Genomic DNA, 20,254 nt, shown 5'->3' with positions numbered 1-20,254 from the left:
ACAGTTGTTTTCACCACTTACAAAAGCAAATTGAGACACGTATCACCTTTTTCTTTTCTTTTTCTCCCTTATAGAAATGGAGACTTCATACCTGTTAATAAAATGTATTTTGATTATCTTAGCCCTCACAGATTACTCTATCGGCTTGCAAGTCAGAAAAGAAATGCTTTCTTTTCTTCCACTGCGATAGTTTGAAATTTTATACATTTATTATTGATCCACTAATCTCAAGTTCAGATATGGTTATGGTTATTATCCTTCAATCTAGCCTCCTATGTGGAAAAAAGCCACAAAAGTCAGTTCGCCTGAATGCAGTTCGCTGCTGTAGTTAATCACTCCCATTTGAACCTAATTTCTCATTTAAAACTGAAGGGCTTTTTACATTCTACATTAGTTCTTTTTAGTTTTTTTTTTCACTACTAGATTAGACTCATTTAGTACTTATTATTTTCTCCCTGTGCATGCAATTATAAACCATAATCAAGCTTTTTAAGTATCTCTCAGTCAGATATCTTCTTCCGTCCTTTGAATCGTTCTTCTGAGGAGCATTTACCAAACATGTTAAATTATGTAGACGCATGTAGAAATATTATACAGGAGTACACAAAGTGACCTTTCAAAGGGGTACTGATTGTGGCATTTACAAAAATCATCTGTTTATACCTTTGAAGGGTGTCACTGAAATTAATGAGTTGCTATTACTGCTACATGACGGACTCCAACGTCAGGCTAGCTAGATATGGAGAGGAAAAAATAGTACAGGGATTATAGAATATGTTTGGGACCTAGATTTGCTCTTACAGGGTAGCCCTGTGACCTTGGACAGATCTGCCTTTTTAACACCAAATATCTCTAAATCAATTTTGTTGGAATGGTGCTTACAAAAAAAAAAAAAAAAGATAGTTTCAAGATTAGCAGGTATTGCACAGTTTCCCAAACTAACTCAGGGAAGTTATTTTTTGGAATACGGAGGCTTTCATCTTCCATACTCTAATTTGAATTCCAAAATGGCTTTTAGTATTTGGATTATTTGTTAACAACCTACCAATTTTTAATCTAGCCAGTTTCCTTTTGTACAGTATATACTTGTAGTTTTTTCCACTTTAATTTCCTCAAATCTGTCATGAATGCAATACATGAAAGACAAGGAAACACAACCATGATCGGTCACCATAAAACACATTAAGAAACTTTGCCACAATTCCTTTATCCCATATTTTTTTCAAGGGGAATAACTGCCTAAGAATCATCTTTTTCCTTAACTTATACTTCCTTAAATCTTCTATCCATCTTAGATGGTCTCTACTTCTGAGGTAACAATAATTTATTCTCCAACTGAATCCTGAAAAAGTTATACACTTAGTCTTATTCAAACGCTGCATAACAGAGAGAGCCATCATTAGAAAAGTTAAACTGTTTTACTAGCTAGAATCTTAACTGGTGCATTAAGCAAACAGCATAAGGTTCATTTTCACAACTGAATAATTCTGAACATCACCATTAAAGTTAGATGACTTCCAAAACACACAAAGGTAGCGTTCATCATAGCATATACTTGGTCTTCTCATTTGCTTTCAAGCCCGTAATTAAATATCCTGAGGGGTCTAATGAATTTTTAAAACAATAAATATTTATATTGTGATATGAACATAGCAAAGGGATTTAATAAAGAGCCCAAAATTCAGGAATATACAATTTAAAAGTGTAACTCCGCAGCTGCTCTGCATACACCTGAAGTGAGAGTGTCCATACCTACAGATTTTTGAGCTGTTCACCTGCAACTGCATCAGAAGAATGAATTTAGAGACGTTTTTTCTTTTCTTCTTCTTCCTTTTTAATAGACCTTCAATATCAGTACTGGGGTCAGCGATTTGGAGTCTGCATATTCTCTCTCAGTAAAAAGAACAACAAAAAAAAATCCCACAAAAACACGAGAAACAGCTACCCTCATATTAAGACAAAAATCTCTTAAGAACTAAGAAAGAAGATAATTTATCAATTGAAAAAAAAAGACCAGTGATTGGTCTTTAAAAGACATTCAGGGGTCAGGATCTTTGACAAGCAGATAACGGCAATAGCACAAGTTACCACTCACTTTTGTAACAGAAAGTTATGAGCTATTGCCTTAGCAGGCTGCTGCCTGAGAAAACCTTCTCAATAGTTCCCTATGCTCTGCATAGGAGGAGGGAAAAAAAATCAGAATATGGAGGTCAGTAAAAAAGAAATCTTCCCTTTGATTTCACAAAGGGGCCAGCATTTCATTTCAGGTAGATCCCTCCTTCTTGATTCTAAGTTTCAGTTAAGAGTATAAATTTAGGGAAGATCATTTATCATGTTATATCAAAAGGCATAAAACATTGGAGAACCGTTTAGCTCTGGAAAGTAGAAACTTGAATTACATGGACTGATTTACATTTGATTTTGCTCAAGGTAATAAAAGTAGAACCTTGTTTAGTCAGGAATCCTAGCTCAGGAGCTTTCTGTCTTGAAAGAGCATGAATTATTTTGATTACTTGATATAGTAAAAGATTTCTGAGAAGTTTTGACAGACACCTTTATTAAATCTCAATTTTAATTTCATAAATCTCAAGTATGTCTCTGACTGAAAGCTAGAGGCTTCCATTAAGCCCGTTCCCTAATTTGCTATTTTTAGTAATAATGTCACCATTTCATGCATTCTTAATACTTTCCAATGATGAACCTAAAAGAGAATTACACAGCAAAGCAGCTTTATTTCTGCCCTTGGCTACAGTTTCTAAGCATTTTTAAAATACAAGTTTGCCAAGGATGTTCTCTCAACTTGCAATCCTATGGAAAGCCTGCCTGAAGACAGGGCTCAGTGCACTGCAAACTCATTCAAGTACCTAAGCTTGCACAAACGTGTATCATCTTAGCAATATGTCTTTTAACACTAAATACCGTAAATAATTTCCAACACCAAAGGGTTTTCTTCTCCCTATTTTAGAATTGCAGCTGTCTTGGATAAAGCTGCTGAGCTAGTGAAAGAAATCCTCAGCCCCTTGAATCAACTCATCTTTTTCATAATCTTGAAGTCGGAGATATTCTGATTCTTGTTCTGCGCTTGTTGAGCTGTGACAGTGCCAACAAAAACCTAAAACGAATACTAAAATATTAGAAAAGATTGTGAAGTGGTATGTGGAGAGACAGCAACTCTCACGGTTATATTCAATCCTATTTATCAGCTGATGTGTGTGTATCTCTCTCTATATATGTTCTCTCTATATATATATAAACTTCACAACTTTGTATTTTGATCTTTCAGTTTTCAGTTCCTTCACCTGGAAGGACAAGAAGTTTCAGCCTGAAAACATGCTCTGCAACACCCTTTAGAAAAAAGCATGACTTCAATTCATACAGTCACAGCACACTATTAAGAACACTTATGATCAAAACTATTCCTCCAGTTTCAATCACAAACCTCATTAAAGCTGTATGTAACAGGGAGATGCCCACCTTAGGAAGAACATAACACTACTGGAAACACTGCTGTGCAGACTGAATGCATTTTAGGCAGCAGGCTGATGTCCTTGCTCTAAACCTTTTAAGTCAGGAAACATCATGTAAAACTCAGATCCCAGAACACAGACTCAGGGCTGCTGTCTCACCACGAAGGCTAAAGCCATCAGGGGCAGCATAGAAATAGCTGTGATACACAGAAATATAGATATATACAAATAGCTGTCATATATTAAAAATAAGTCATACTAGCAAAACATTTTAGCATTGACTCCAGGAAGCTCTGCTGTTGATGCAATTTTATTGAATAGCAGTCCACCACTCCAGAGTGAAAACTTGATGCCTTATTCATTAAATGGTTCACATCACTCCTCAGATGAGATGGTGTTGGTGATCTTAGTGTCCGGTCCAAATCACAGCTAGTGAAATTGCATTCTGCTTATCTAAACTCCTCCCACAGTATTTATGTACAATTTTTATACCTGGCTAGCATTTAAAACGTTAGTCACTGTTCCACATCAGAGGTTCCTGCCTATTAGTGTGAAGGGAATCCATTATTATACATATCTATTGCTCTTATTCACTTTTTTAAAAATTAAATTTTACCTTTTTTAATTTAAGTAGTCACCATCTGTTGCTGTGGAAAACATTACAGAAATGCAGTTGTTGTATAGTGAAAGATGGCGGCAAGGCAAACCTTTTAGGATGAGAGTAACTGACAAAATTGCGTTAAGTGTTCAAAGGTAAAACGATATACAGTTTTTTATGCTATGGTCAAAACTTTTTACAACCTATTGAAAACGGTATCATAGTCAATCAAGATACTTTGATCGGTGTGAAGAATAATAGGAAGACTTAATTTTCTCCCACAGCCCCCTCAATTTCAAAGGCATTCTTCAATAGTCAGTATATTGTATTGGAAAATATCAATGTATGTTGAAGAAGAGATATTTAGTGTGAGGAAGCTATTAAGTGATATTGCTCATTTTCAAAATAAATGTAAATGAGGCAGGCTCAAGTTATGTTCTTCTGGAAATGAATTTGATATTCAGTGAATATAGGTCAGACAAGCGACAGAAACCCATACCTGACATACGTATGAGATGACACTCACGCTTGGCAAGCAGCATTTACAAAAAGAGCACAAGAAATTAAATTATCAGAAGTTTATTTCTGTTACAAATTATCACAACCACAATTAATATAAAACAGAGAAAGCACTGAGGAAATATGACTGTTGGATACAAGACTTATCAAGGCATAAAAGCCTCATTGAAGATTCTACCACTAGAAAACAGGTGATTGTATAACATTAGAAGAGAAAGCATTTCTATGCAAAGACCGAGTGAAAGAGAATAAGCAGTACACTATAGTCAACAGGCATTAAAATATGCTCATGTCATATAACAAGTTTCTGAAGGAAATGGAAGTTGGAGTATTATTTCTAACGAGGAGCCTTGTTTTGAGCAGGCCTGTTTACAATCAGCTAATAGGAAAATGAAAGGCTTCAGCATGAAACACTGCTCTTCATTTTAACTTATCCATGTTGCTCACACGTTAGACAAGCTATTTCCAAAAGCGTATTTAAACTTTAGTCATGAGACTTCACACACTCTCTCTCACGCTTGCTGCATAAGGCTAAAAAAGTCACTGAAGGAACATGAGGTTGCGTTATTGCTTGTTACAAGAACTGAAATGTAAATTTTTTATTGAGATCCAAATAAAATACTGTTGTCACTGAACAATCAAGGGTTTATATACAATTATTTTAAAAAGTCTATAATGTTATACACTTTAAGGCTTTCATACAAGAGATACAGAGCAGGATTTTCATATTCCGAAGCCAGTCTCGTTGCCTAGGTACGCTGACCAGTACAATGCTCTAAGCCGTCCGTAATTAATACGGCAGAAGTCCCTGAAAAAGAGCAAAATGGAATTTATTTGTATACATCTGGAGATTAATGATTACTGATTCTCTGGAGACTGCCAGATCACTAGCAGTGGGACCAGGCAATTAAGTCTGTAATAAATGTATGTAGATTTATGGAAACTATTGCAGAAACTGCTATCACTGTAATTCAGTGCAAATATGATCAAAAGGTTCTGTTCAATGAAGGCAAATTAATGATATGATTAATTATAATGATTAACGTATTTATCTGACCAGTGACACGTAGCAATCGATCAGTGTCAAAACACAAAATCCTACTAGAACGGATGACTAGGTAAAGTTTGTCACAATAGAGGAAGGCTGATTTCTACACTGATTAAAAGAAATTCTTGATTTAGGCACCTTTTTACATTATTTTTCTCCCTATATGAAAGCTAACCAATACCATCTCACAGATTAATCCAAAGAGGAAACAACCAAACAAAAAAAAATCCTAAACCAAACAGAAATGCAATACCAAAACACAATGCTAATGCATGTTATTTCAGGAACTGTCAAGAGAAGTTTTGTACTGCAAATCTGCATTTTCTAAGAACACCTAAAAGCAGATGTCTGAACTGATGTAATTTATTGTATACACATGTATAAGACATGAGCACTTACACAAACTTTGTAAAGAGAGGAATAAAAGCAGACTTTTATTAGTAGAAGATGGATGAGTGTGAGGGACTGGAAGAGGGGAGACAATGGTTTTAAAATTCATACCATGCTATTACGGTCAGTATATACGCAGACTTTTTTTCTTATATGTATGACATTTAGACTCTGCAATTCATTAAAAGAGCAATCAAAATTGGCCACAAGTGTTAACTTTTTGGTCAAGGCGAGTCACAGTTACTTAAAGGGAGCCCTGTATGGCCACAGACCACGTGCAAGTGCAACATTCACAGGCTTTTTTGGGACAGAGCAGCAGCGAGATGGCAGAAAAGGATGCTATTCCATTCCTCCTCCCTACAAGGAGGCACAAAGGAAAGTTGCCATCAAGAAACATGAGTTGGACAAACATTCTGGCAGGCTGAAGTCACTTCCAGTTCAGTCATTCCTCTATTAGTCATCCCTGCTACTCGGTAGTTTATATTTAAGTTCATCAAGTTTCCTCGTATGCCATTTATGTAAAACTTCGTGTTTACCAATAAAGACTTCATATGACTTATGTAACGCTTCCTGATATTATGCAACTTTGAAGATGTCAACAGAAAGAGATCTGACCAATATGTATTTTAACATGAACACGTATACTCATTCAGCTGTAGCAGCTCTAGCTAGCCTTACTGTTACTGAACCTCTGCCCTTTGAGAAATCTTGTTTGACCTCTCTCAACCTTTACAGGGTCCTTCTTTAAATCTTTAAAATGGTCTCAAAATTGTTCTAAAGCTATTTTTCAAATGTAAAAGGTTCTTCCTGCCTGCCTGTGAAAGCAATCACCTGTGGTATCCAGAATCAGTGCAGTTTATGCAATATTTCAAAATATAGAGCTCTAATGCATAAATTAAAGACACTAAGGCTCCTGAAATTAGTAGAAAGAATTACCACTCCAAGCATAAAATAAAGACAAAAAATCTTCTATTTAATTTTTTATATATTTATATATATATATATATATATATATATATGTATATATATATATATATACACACACACACACACACTTAGTTTGAGCACAAGTGGAGCTAAATTATATTTTATGTATTAAATTCATCAGAAGCAGTAAGGAAAGCTGTTTCACAGCTAATGTCTCTCAGTGGACTTGCCCTCCTTCATTTGTACTAAAATGCAGTTCACTCCTTGTGCAGAAATGCTTGACTTAGAAAATTATGTTCTACAAAACGCTTTCTTCAGCTTTGTCAAACAAGCTTACAGACATGTTTGCTGACTGGATTAGTTAAGTTTTCATCTGAACACTACGAGCATAAGATCACATTCATTTTCTCTTGTCTTTATCTGTCTGATGAAACTACTTAGTTGGTTCAAATGTAGTCAAAGCGAAGTATAACTTTTAATTTCTAATCACAGGTGCAGTTAAACAGTAAGCACAAAAAAACAGCTTATAGGACAGTGTCCACACACCAGGATAGTTTAATGTCATATTACTTTTTAAAGCTGTGATTTTTCCAGAAGAATTCAAAATAGTCAATAATTTTGATCAGTCTTGGGGTCAGCACCTGTAACCATTATGTAATTAAAGCCCTAGGTATAAAAAAAATTGAGGACCTGACTGAAAGCCCCATCATTTATCTCAATTTCACAGATGACTAAGATAGATACCTACCAAAGCATCAGAAGATTAAGGTTTTTGTTCTCCTGGCTCTCCAGGGAGTTGGGTTTCCTGACAAGAGGAAAAACAAATTTACTAAATATGAGAGACTTTCAAATAAAAACTAAAAAACAATGTAAATGCACTATAATTAAAAGAAACTTAATGATTAATGAAAAGCTTTAGATAACATTTGTAAGTTACATTTAAGTTACTAGAATTTATGGAAAAAGAATATACTAACAAGCTGTTGGTTATGAGGTTTTACATTTTTTTAATAGGGAAGAGTTTGCCCAAATTAAACTAACTAAGCTAAGGCTTTTTAAATTACTAACACAAATTGAACGTTTTAAAAGGAGAATTTAGGTGATCTTGAAGCCTTTCCTAAATTCTAAAATGAAACTTTCTAGGTTGTAGTCTCCCTGTTTTTATTGGTTATATTAAGATAAATTAAGTGAGATTAAAATCTTATTTGATTTATTTACCTTTGCAAATGAAGACCGTTTTAAGGGTTACACATCCTCTGCCTCTGACGAAAGCGACCTCAATTAGTCAAGTCAGAAAGTCTTTAAAAGCTTTGTGTTTATTGCTTCCAGCACGGAGCGAGGTGGTCATTAACGTACCAAAATTCTCATAAAAATTCCAAAGTTGCACTATTGAAAAAACGCTCAACAAGATGAAAACTAGTCACATCTTTTTCAGAAAATTCATTATCTATTTTAAACCATTTTTAACAGAAATGTTTTGATTTAATGTGGCACTCAAGCAGATCCATACCATTTGGATACTTTAAACATCATTTAAATCTACTGTGAGTATATAAGTGTACATTTAGGTTTATACCATTTTTTTTTAAGTTGTGCAATGTTTAATATGAGCCTTTTATGCTGATCATTGTTAAATGGATTTCTCCCTGTTTACTACTATTTATGAAGTTTTATTATAAAATAAAGCATAAAATTAATCTCACACACACTGTTTTTCTTTCAAAAGTTTATTTAGTATCAAGCAAGGGTAAAACTTTGCTTAACACTACAGAACATTTCAAGACTTGAGTTACAAAATACCACATTATTTGCATTTGTACTTTGCTTCCCTTTTTACGCATATTTGCAAAGAGAAAAACTAGCAAACGGCTGCAAATAAAAACTAAAAACTAAATTGTTGAAAACCTTTAAAATAAAAGGTTACGCTTATGTTAAAAGAATGGACTAACATATTTAGTAAACCTAGTTTTTTTTAACACTAGTTAATCAAAGGTTATTTTTTTGATTGCCTATTTTTCAAACACAGTTTGGAAATAACAAAATTCCTTGTTTTACATATCTTTCTGTCCAGGTTGTTCTTTCAACAACATATTTTAAGTTCAGTCCATCCATTCAGATTTTTAAGCACTTTGATTTAATAAAAAGGGATTGTTCATAGAAAAAAATTACTTTGAACAGTATACAGGACTGGTGGAGATTGGATATTTCACAACATCAGACAGTACAATCAGTATCTGGCATATGGCTGGTCTCTGTAGACTCCTTTTGTTGTCCTTGCCGAAGGTGCCTTGTGTCTTGAGTTGGTCCATTCGTCTTGCCCTACAAGAAGGGAAAACACAGTTAGACTTCTCTCACTGTTCCCCGAAACACTGTACTGAATTTTTTGGTCATTTAATTGTGAATTAATTAATGTGAATTAATTACTGAGCGCTGTAGAAACTGAAGTGCAGAACATGAACCAGGAAATCTGAGTACAACACAGGTCTATGTGAGCTACTCACAGAGCTCTTTCAATGTACAACAGTAGGCAGTGACAGCTGTGAAACCCTATTTAGGTCTCCAGCATTCGGTTGGGCCTGCCTGCCGCAGATGGAGAGAAATGCCAACTATAGTAGCAGACTAACAATTACGCTAAGAGGAAACGAACACAGGTTTCTGAATCAAATACAAGCGAATGAACAATCCTCAAACACATTTCTTTGGATCTGTACCAATTTAGGCTTAATTCAAATACACAATCGACAAGGGAAAAAAAAGCCTCATATTTCACTACAAAGACCTGTAGCTTCCAGCATAAGCTAGAGGCAACATCAGACTTCACTGCAAAAATACACTTCCTTGAAAATGCATAAGCTAGGAAGGGAGATTCTAAAAAAAATTAAAAGGGCAAGGGACATTGCTCATTTGAATTGTGACAATAAACAAAGTTTGTGAAAACTCCTTTACGTGCTATATTTAATGCTTCATAATCCTGTCATTCTAAAGGTAATATTAATAAAAAGTAACAATGTGCTAATAAATGAGAACTAGAGATCTACTGTGCCAGGTATTTACAACAAAAGGAAAGACGGAAGGCCAAGGGCAAAACAGGGTGTAACTACTGAAATAGAACTTAGGTGGGTTTTAATTACTTAAGGCCAAATCAGAGTACTGTTTAGCCCTGGAGAGGAATAAGGGGTAGGGGGGGAGCCTGCTCACACTCCTGAAAATAGTGTATGTGCTTCTCATTCTGCTCTTTGAGAATACCTAAGTGAACCCCAAGCAATCCAGAAAACAGAGGTGGAATTCCAACGACTAGATATGGTCAACCGACACGTAGACATCACCCTATCTGTCTTTCTATTGAACAGAAAGTAAAAAAGTCAATAGTCGAAGAACCCCTGAACTTCTCCAAATGGGCTATGTAACTTCCTCAGATACCTCAAATCAGGTGACAGGGATCCTACAGTAGAAGAAGTTCCAGAAGGCCGAATTTCATAACACCTTTATAAAAACCTCATCTGAGCTACCTCAACTTTTAAGATTCAGGTGTTGCTTATGGAGCATAGATTAAATATCCCATTAAGTGGACAGAACATTTGCCCAGGAGGTAAATGGCACAAATTCAATTCTGCTGCCACGCTGGAAGAATAAAACTCATAACTGAGAGTTCCCCACCATTTAATTACAGGATAACAAGCGTGGGAATCAACCCCTTGTGCTTTGCTGTCACAAGCAAAGCAAGATTCAAATCAAGAAAGAATCCGGTACGAACAGTTCAGGCAGCTGGCTGAGGGGAAAGCATTAAAGAAAATCCCAGATTTTAAGCACTGCTGCTACAAGAAACCAAATTTAAAAAGCATTCTTGATTAAGCAGCAAGAACAGTCAAAGAGGACTATTTGCTCCTTTTCAAGTGACTCCTTTATTTGTTTTCCTTTTGGTGCCATTAGGGGCTCTGAATCCTAAAAAAACCTCTTCTTCCTATATCCTCTGGACTTCAGCTTCTCAAAGGAGGAAAAGTTCAGATACTTCCTAGGACACTGTTTGCTCCTGGCCAGCTCTAAGCAGCTATCTACTCAGTAGGTAGGGATATGAATCTTATTTTAAGGCACCTAGTATTCCTTATGTACTGTATAGGTGATGACTGGTATCTAATTCTTCGTTTAAGGATCTATTTGCATTAAGAAATAAAGTGTCTGACTTATAGGCACAAAGACTTCATTGGTTGTAATCCATAAACTTTCTCCAAGATATTTACAATCTTCCTTTCAGTATGAGGAAATAATAATATTCTGAGTGGTTCCTCCTTAAAAAATAAGTTTTAATAATTATATAAATTATTATAATAAATGACAAATAGAAAAATAAATTTAAGCGCAAAAACAATGAAAAGAGTCTGTATTTTCAGTCTTAAATAATGCATTTTACCTTTTTTCCCTCTTAGTCAATTCTGCCTACATTAAACAGTTCTGTATGCTTTTCTCCTATCAATTTTCCATTAATGAAATACTCTTAGAAATCAGACTTACATTGGATAACAATTTATTTCAATGCTGAAATACAAAGTGATTTCAGATATATATCTATCAAGATCAATTTAAAGTCCTGGTAGACAGAGGAACTTCAAGTGACCTCTTCTTTTGATGAACTGATCCTTCTCTTTAGCAAGCTGAATTAGTTTAAGTAGATGACATTAAGCAAACCTCCACATTAGATGCATTTATCACAACAAACAAATCTTAGTTGAGGTCATTTTTGTTTTCCCACAGGAAACACTACAAAATGAAGCTTAAGAAATAACACCATAAAATACTTTCACATGGGTCCTAAAATCACTGTAACATCCATTACCCAGAATCACAACTCATATTAGTTATCCTCCAACGTTGGAAGCTCTTGAGTGATCAACAATTTGAGTTTCTCTCATCTCTAGCCAGAGATTTAACATCTATCTCTTAAACAAAGGTGCCTTTTAACGTGTTTCATGCTTCCAAACCATAACACATTTCTTTAATTAAACCTGTCACCACAGTACCTCTAGTTCAAAAAAAAAAAAAAAAAAAAGTAATCTATCCCACTGGCATATGTCTTTTGCTTCATTATACATTGTTTTGTCTCCAAGAGTTACCCACTGTCCTCACGGCAAGTAGCTACCTGAAGTACTTTCATAACCTTTACACGATGACTCCCTGCTTGCTTTCATGAGAGTGCAGCTTGAAAGTGAACGAATATCAAAAGACCATACAAGTCTAAAACACACTCAGTTAGGCCCTGGTCTAGTAGAGAACTTCAACACATTCTTAGCTTATACCGAGTTTGACACCAGCTGTGCCACACTAGGAACATTTCCTTTCATGGCTGAACAACTCCTGAACTAAGGCCATGTAACCTCTATTTTTTCTTAAATATCATTGAGTGTTATATGAAAAGGGTACACCCCCACCCCCACCCCCCCACTTCCACATGATTAGAGTAGCTAACAGACCATGGAAACCTCTTGCTGTACTTGTTGCAACAACTGCATGTAAAGCTCTGCGTCAGGAATCCCTGAACACTAGTTAACTGCTACAGTATTCAAGCTTTACTTAGGGAGATTCTTTTCTGATTATATTATTTTTTTCAGAAGTCTATCTTACTTTAGCCATACAGCTCATAATGCTACTCACCGTAAGAGTCATACGTTTCTTCATTCAGTCCATGCCCATAGTCATAGTAATCTGCTCCGCTGTACAGGAAGAGCGGGAGGAGGAGGAAGAGGGAATAGGAAGAGAAAAAGGAACAAGATATAACAGTTACAATTTAAGAAATAATGCTTCCCATTTCATCCTATCTTTGAAAAGAAGAAAGCTTGAAGGCTGTAGGCATCTCCTCTGCTAAGCAAGCTTAGTGCCCAAATGACATAACGACAGCTTAGGTCTATTTATCCATTAACAAGAAGGGAAAACAAAGTCTAAAATTATTTACATTCACATAGGATTGTTTTATATCAATGAGCCCCTGGTCCACAGTGCTACGTGATGCTGTGGGATTTTTGTATTGAAGAAACCTTGGGAAATGAATATGCATTCAAAAGCGCTTTGCATTGCATTTTCTTAATTCATGATATCTTATGTAGTTGTTCAAACTTTACACTTCCGAACCAAAATCTTTTGGCAAAGTGCCTCCAAGCTAAGACAACAAAGCAATCTCTGTACATTTACTGAAAAATATCATTGAATCATCAACATAATTGACTCCACTCTTCCATGCAGAGATATGAACTGTCAGCACAGCTTACAGATGGGAAGGTCGAAGGTCTTAGAGTGCCAGTGAAGGAATAGTGTTAGGTCTGAGTATTGAACGTAATTCCTTCGTCTTACAAACTTCTCTACTCACTACCTACCATTGCCTAGTATTTTGCCTTTGCATCTCTCCTCTTCATTTTGACAAGTCTATTAAAAATATCTCACTTTTGACCAGAGCAGTGAATTCAAAATCCTCTGGTACAAAACACAAAGGACAAGCAACGCATTGATCTGAGGGCTAAATACGCTGTGTCTCAGGTCCAGTCTTCAAAACAAGATGAACGTGCACATATTCAAAGACTCTCATTTTATTAATTATACTAGAAATAGCAACAGGAACTTCAGAGTTAAACAGAAATCTGCAGCAGCTGGGATTCAAGAATCTATAGTAATATGATAGCCATTCGCTAAAAGACTTCAAAATTCATACTGAGGCTCAGAAGCAGATATACTCAACCAATGGACTATGAAAAATCTTGAAACTGCTTTTAAGTGGAAAGCAATTTTGTAACTTTGGGACTTATTTCATAATGGCATTTTTATTTATATTAAGACCAGTGAATGGAAATCCCAGGACAAGCCTTATTCCATGTTACTTTTCTACTATGGTTTCATGTTTCATGTAACTGCTGCTGTGGATAGCCTTTAGAGTCTTCCATAGTCTACATGCAACAAAAGTCTATTAGACCTGTTTGGAGGACATCAAAAGCAAGTCTCTAAAATTGTTGTTATTATAAAAAAAAAGGACAGAAAGATAAATGATTGTTCAACATCTCATAACCTGATCAGGGCTGGCATTTGGAAAAGAAATACTTCACAAACCGATGCTACCAAATCTTTACCTTTAGACTGAGAAGGAAATCACGTTAACATATGATCACTAATCAGCAATTACCAACATTGACAAAATGTCCCTAACATGAGATTGATTACTAGCGTAAGATAAAAATCAGGGAGAAAAAGGCAATTTATAGTCTTAAAGCAAGTCAGCAGATAGAGCCTTCGTATAATATAAGTAATACTCAAATCACAATCAGTTCTAAGCTGAACAAAATTACAGGACAGACAGATCATTTGGTTTTTAACTAATAAAAGTTTTAAAATACAGAAAATAATCCAGGCTAGAAGAATGAATGTCCTAGTGTCTGCAAATGCATACCAAAACACGTGGATGAGTATTTGTTATTCCTTGCATGCGCACCAGCATTCTAAACAAATAAATAAAAAACAACAACCTAGACACTATCTATGGTTTGTCAGCCCGTGCAATGCAGACCAGCATAACAAGGATCAAATCTGAAGAATAAGAAATATAATTTTGTCCTGAAGCAGCCAGAGGTAAACAATCTTTATTCAGACAGTTAAAAACTTAAAACTGACATTGACTATCATTTCACATGGTATTTGATTAAGACTGTCATCTAGTTTAGAAGTATATAGCAGCTGAGCCCTATCGCTGTATCTGTCAATCCTGTTAGAATTACTTCAGCAGGATTTCATTTCACAGACCTAAAATATCTATTAAACAAAAAATGGGTGATTTTATGGCATGTAAACGGCAAAACTAATAAACATGGGAATGGAAAAATGCTTTACTTACACTGAGAGTATACCATGATCCATCTTTATTAGTGGATAGAACCTTCAGAATTAATAATCTGCCCCAAAAGTACAAATTATAAGTGCTCTACTCTGAGCACTTTCATTTGTACTCTGTAAAGAAAGCAACACTAACACTCTCTGTATATTAAACAAATGTAAAACTTCAGAAAAGACAGTTGAAAGACTATGACCCAACGAGTACATGCAGACGCCTACAAGGAGTTATAGGTAAAAGCAAGTATGAATAAAATAACTTTTGTTTCACATGTAACAGAGTCTGTATTGGTCTTGGCTGTGAAGTCCAAGGGCTAAGATATCTTCGAATTTTCTGGGAGGAATTCTGCAAATAAATCTGGTATCATACATTAAGTTACTAGCAATTTACAGAACTGTGTTTTTTTCTGAAGCCAGCACCTGCTAAAAGGAAAACTAGTCAAAGGAACCCGTAATATCAGAAATAAGTTTCTCTCCAAACTGTATATTTAAACTCACTAACTGGGATAGCTGAGGTCAACTCTGTTGCGAGGAATTTAATATCCGCAATGAATGATTCTTTCTCTGGGCAGAAGGCATGACGTCAGAATAGGTGCCTTAAATTTGGAAACTACCACTTGAAAAATCATTACACATCAGTTATAGAAAAGACACTAGAACAACCTACCTATATGATTTCTCTTTGAAAATCAACCTTGACATTCTGGAACTTGCAAGTTCCATAGCATCTTAGGAGTTCTGACTGAAGATTGGTAATATTTTGTATTTCCTTTTAAGTGATCTATTCTGCAAGAGACCATTTTCTTCCTATTCCCTCCATTTCCTCTCGTAAAAGAGGAAAAAAACCCAAAACACACCCTCCTTCACCTTATGTGCCTCCCTCCTTTCAGAAGACAAGGAAAAACCTAGCACAGGATTCCCTTCCTCTAACCCAGCAAGGCTAAGCCTGGAATCTGCTTTGAGTTAATACACTTTTAGATGCAACGGCCTTGTTAAGACCATTTTCCTCAACTTTCTTTTCTTAAGTTTTTCTTACTTCTCCAGGTGCCTATAAGCAATTTCTGCCTAGCAGCAGATGGGAGGCAGTACCTGAAAAATTTGTGGTGTCTATTTTTTGTACACAGATATCTATTACTTATTATAGTCAGGTGAGCTTTTCAAGTGTTTTCCTGACCACCAAGTAAGGAGTATAAGTATAGTCAACACTGGAATATCAGCTGTGTATCAGATCTTCTGAACAGACAGAGCCCTTGTTTGTATCTATTCATAATTAACGTCCTTTGTATTCCCATGCTGACACAATGCCTTTGGTCTGACAAGAAAGAAAAATGAGCAATAAGGAAAAAAGTTTCTTTGATTCTCTGTGTCAACATTAAAAACTAGGAACCACCCAAACCACTCACTCAGTGGTACAAAGAGATTAGCAAACAATACAATACAGTATGCTGCTTCTAATTGCAGAGAGCTGGACATTAATCCTAAAATGCTTAGAGCAAGCATGAAGTGAGTCCTAAGTAGTTTTAATATACCCAAGGGGAAAGTGTCTGCTCTCTCTGTCCAAGAAGGAACTTGAGGTCTAGTAGAGCAAGCTCATAGATTGTAGCACCGCATCACTGATGAAGTAAACCCTTAAAAGAGCCATTTTCTCTAGTAAACAGAAGACTGGGAAGCTAACTGTTAATCTTCTAGAACTATTATGTCTTGTGAGGAGTTTGTCTCAAAATACTAATAATGTAGACGTATTCCAGACAGGAGGTATTCAAGACACATTGAATATAACCTAACTTTGTCAGGCATTTCTGCTGAGCTGATGGTTTCTGAAAAAACCCCGAGGAGCCGTAATTAAAGAATAAATCTTTACTAAAAAATGAAATAGCAATGATTGTTCTAAGCATTATAGTTAAGTCTTAAGGAGCATGTACCTTTACTACTATGTCAACTACTAGCTTCTTCCGACTAGAGATGCTCTGATGCTCTCTTGGTGAGAGATATCAACAGAATGGTTCAGTTTCCAGAAGCTAACACTCGTGTGGGTGTCGGAATAACTCATTAGGCTATTTTGGGGACAACCCTAGAATCAGCATGCCAACCACACAGTGTTGATATTCTGTAGCAGTTGCATAAAATACATAGAGACAGATAGAATATATTGTGACTAATGAATGTGATTCGCATGGCCCTCTAGATGAGGAATCTTCTGGAATCAGGATTATGCCATTTCTATGTTTGAAATAGCAGCTAAGGGGGGACTAAAAGCTCTCCTACCGGCAGTTCACAGTTTAAAGGAAATGTCCAGGCTGTCAGCCGTGAACAAGTCTGGTTACCGGATTTCTAGGCACTAACTGACCTGGCACTTCTCTCCCCCTCAGCGATGAAAAACAGCTTCTTTCAAGTTCTCAATCAATTCAAGTTCTTGAATTAGTGTAATACATATCAGGGAAAAAAAATGGCAAAAAAAACCACACCCTTTTTTCTTGTGCACTTTGATATTAGAAGTAACTTTGGGGCTGATTCCTTTAGCTAGAAGTCAGGGCAGTTTTTCAAATTGACCAAAGAAAGCTACCAAACGGGGAACGCTACCTTTTTAAGAATAGCTCCACAAACATCGTCCTTCTCTTTCTAGAAAGATATAGCACAGAACAACAAAAAGTAGAAAGAAGAAAGGAGGAAGTTTCTAGCAAGAGGTCTTACCTAATAGACCCTGACTGATACGATCACATCTGAATAGAACTTTTCCACAAGGACAACGTCTTTGCCAGCTTCCTATCAGTTTTGCAGGCTCAGCTGGTTCTGATATCAAAAAACACCTATCAACAATAAGCAGGAAGAAGCATGTCCCAAATGTTAAGACAACTACTCACTATAGCAAAGCTTCTGAGATCTCCAAAATCTTCTGGAACACTGAGTGGAATACCTGATCTCGATGCTTTTGTAGATCGTTAAAACATTACAGATTCTGTAACTCAGCTTTCAGTATGGTAACAAAAGAACAGGGTATCAGGAGGAAACGCATGTTTTTTCTTATATCTTTCAGATAAAGTTTTATGTACTGCCCACTTCTTGGCACAACTATCTTGGGTAAACTACCCTCAACCCTGCATCTCAAGTTTTTCCCTCAGTAAACTGGAGACAATGACCTCGGAAAACAATTGAGAACTATATGTGAAAGTTTTATAAAATACAAAAATATGATGTGATATTCCTTAAATTACATCCCGTTGCAGTTTCTTATAATACCAATTGCAAATCTATTTCATATAATCTTAAAAGATGACCAGACTGCTCTCTCAAGGATTCCCTTAGCTATCGCTATTTAGAAACTACTTTATGGCAGTTGTAATAAATTCCACTTTTGTAGAGAAATAGCAAAAAACCTTCAGAGACATCTGCATTCTGTCACTAACTACCAGGCAAAGAACTGTGTCCATCTACGTATTTCTAGCAGAAGACTACATGTTGTCCTAAGCCTAGCAGTTTTACCATCCGAAATACCTGATTATTACTGCCTGGGAGCAGTTTTAGTCTTTTTTTCCCCCCTCCACTCTCATGTCTCATCTCTCAAAATGCAAGTGGTAAATGGCAAGTAGCAGCGGTGACTCTGAAGCACACCGAATGAATCCATCAGGCTTTCTCTCAGTAGCAGTAGTAGCAGGGAGGTATAGATTTCTCCTGAAACCACAAGTAGAATGCCACAATAATCCATTCCCAAACATGGGAGATGAGTAAAACATCAAAAATTTTCCACATCAAACAAGAAAGCACCAGCAGAGGAACTAAAAACTCTGGCTGCATATACGTTAGCTATTTGTTAGAATCAAATCCCATTCATCCCCACATCACATTTGTCTGGTTTGCAAAGCAGTTACAGGGCAAGTTAACTAGATCCCTATCAGAAGAAACTAAACTGGAAGGTTTAAAAAATCCTAGGGTGCACCAAATGGACTCAAACCCCTAAATGGACATAGAGATCTGAACCAATACAAACGTTATTATTGGAAAAGGGTCTGCAAACAGACAACGCCATTCAGGACAAGGGAAGCAGCAGAGACTAATGAAGATGTGACCAGTATCAGTCAAGGACTTTTAAGAGTGCCCGCTGCCATAACGGAATGAGCATATTGGACAACGCATTAACTTCATCTTTAACTGAGCTAGCACACATCTTGGTTATCCATCTTGCATCCTGCAGGAGATGCTGCTGGAGATTTGAGGCTACAGATTACTCGCTACAGATTGGAGAACAAGATGACAACATTGCCTATAATACATTATCATCCACAAAAACTGTGCAGACAGTATGTCACCATTCTGTCCTTAGAAATACTACTTGGTAAGATATACATCATACCTTGCCTTTGTAATTTATTGAAGGAATACAGTACAACTTTCAAACTTTCCTATAAATTTGAAACTCTTACTCATCAGCGGCAATTTAAGAGCATTTGAGAGGAAAAAAAAAATCATTCCATCCTAGTTTCATATGATGATAATTCAAATAGTAAGTGCCATCAAGTAATGTATTTGGTTAAAGAAAGACTAAATTTAACTGCTTTCGAGACTGTGCAAATTGTAAGTATCTGGCAGATCTTAAAAGCAATGCCTTACTATCTTTGAGATCTTTTCGCTGCTTTCCTATTGCCCTTTACACAAGTCACCAGCAAGGTTTGAGTCTTGACTCTCCAAGCGCTATAGGGCAGACCTCTTCCAGTGCAGTTAACTGCTAAGATTTGTTTGCTGTTCTTCTGCGGGCTCTGTTACTTGTATGAACATGTATGCTGCAAATGCATTCCATGCTGCTCTCAACTGACAATTACTCCATGATAAACTGTAAATTCTGATGGGTACCAATTTGAGTATTTTTCACTATTTGGCATCTGAACGATACCAAAACCGTGCACAGAACCACAATTTCCAGGTCCCAGACTTTTTTTCCCCAAAAAATAAAATTCAAGGGGGAGAAACAAACAAGAAAGAGCGATTTAAAGCTATTCTACAACGAAATCTCCCTTCTCCAGTGTTGTCCAATTAAACAGACGTTTCCTCTCCCTAATGAAAAGCATTCCCCCCCAAAGCAAACCGAATAGTTCAGGATAGTCTACAAGAGATAAAATTGCAATTTTCAATTACTACTAGTAAGCAGCTGTAGTATCTTGACTATCAAGCTGCAAAACAGTGCCAAATTTTCATCTACAAAAATGGATTTTGTGACCACCTAAGCTGAGGAAACCTGATTTCTCGCACATCTGTGCCATACAACTGAGACACCAGCTAAGACAGTGCCAGCTTCCAGTGAAGTTCCCTTCTGCTCCCCATGCCCAACCCACAGAGTCGAGAAATAAACCTGCCCTGTGTATTCATCACTAAGTGTGAATTTATGATGTTCCCCTTCCTCTAATCATAGAGAGACTAAGCAGCCTCTCTTTCCTATCTGAGTATTTCTTTTAG

At 36.3% G+C, this 20,254-nt stretch overlaps 1 protein-coding gene across 4 annotated transcripts in view; it reads right to left on the bottom strand.

Moving 5' to 3' along the window:
* Positions 1 to 4,628: 4,628 nt before the first annotated feature.
* KHDRBS3 (KH RNA binding domain containing, signal transduction associated 3) overlaps positions 4,629 to 20,254 on the bottom strand; it is a 98,027-nt gene continuing 82,401 nt past the window's right edge. For 3 of the 4 annotated variants that reach the window (XM_068933381.1, XM_068933382.1, XM_068933383.1), the window contains 2 exons: positions 12,596 to 12,654; positions 8,661 to 9,268 (listed from right to left, as the gene is read on the bottom strand). In XM_068933381.1, coding sequence (XP_068789482.1) covers positions 9,177 to 9,268; positions 12,596 to 12,654 — 151 coding nt within the window. In that variant the 3' untranslated portion in view covers positions 8,661 to 9,176. Of the gene's footprint in view, positions 5,393 to 7,697; positions 7,755 to 8,660; positions 9,269 to 12,595; positions 12,655 to 20,254 lie in introns of those variants that run through there. The other variant, XR_011139342.1, reaches the window with a different exon arrangement.

The sequence above is a fragment of the Struthio camelus genome, chromosome 2 (assembly GCF_040807025.1).
Source record: "Struthio camelus isolate bStrCam1 chromosome 2, bStrCam1.hap1, whole genome shotgun sequence".
NCBI classification, from domain to species: domain Eukaryota; kingdom Metazoa; phylum Chordata; class Aves; order Struthioniformes; family Struthionidae; genus Struthio; species Struthio camelus.
The sequence above is the reverse complement of the archived record's forward strand: the minus strand, read 5'-3'. Positions and strand labels throughout refer to the sequence as shown.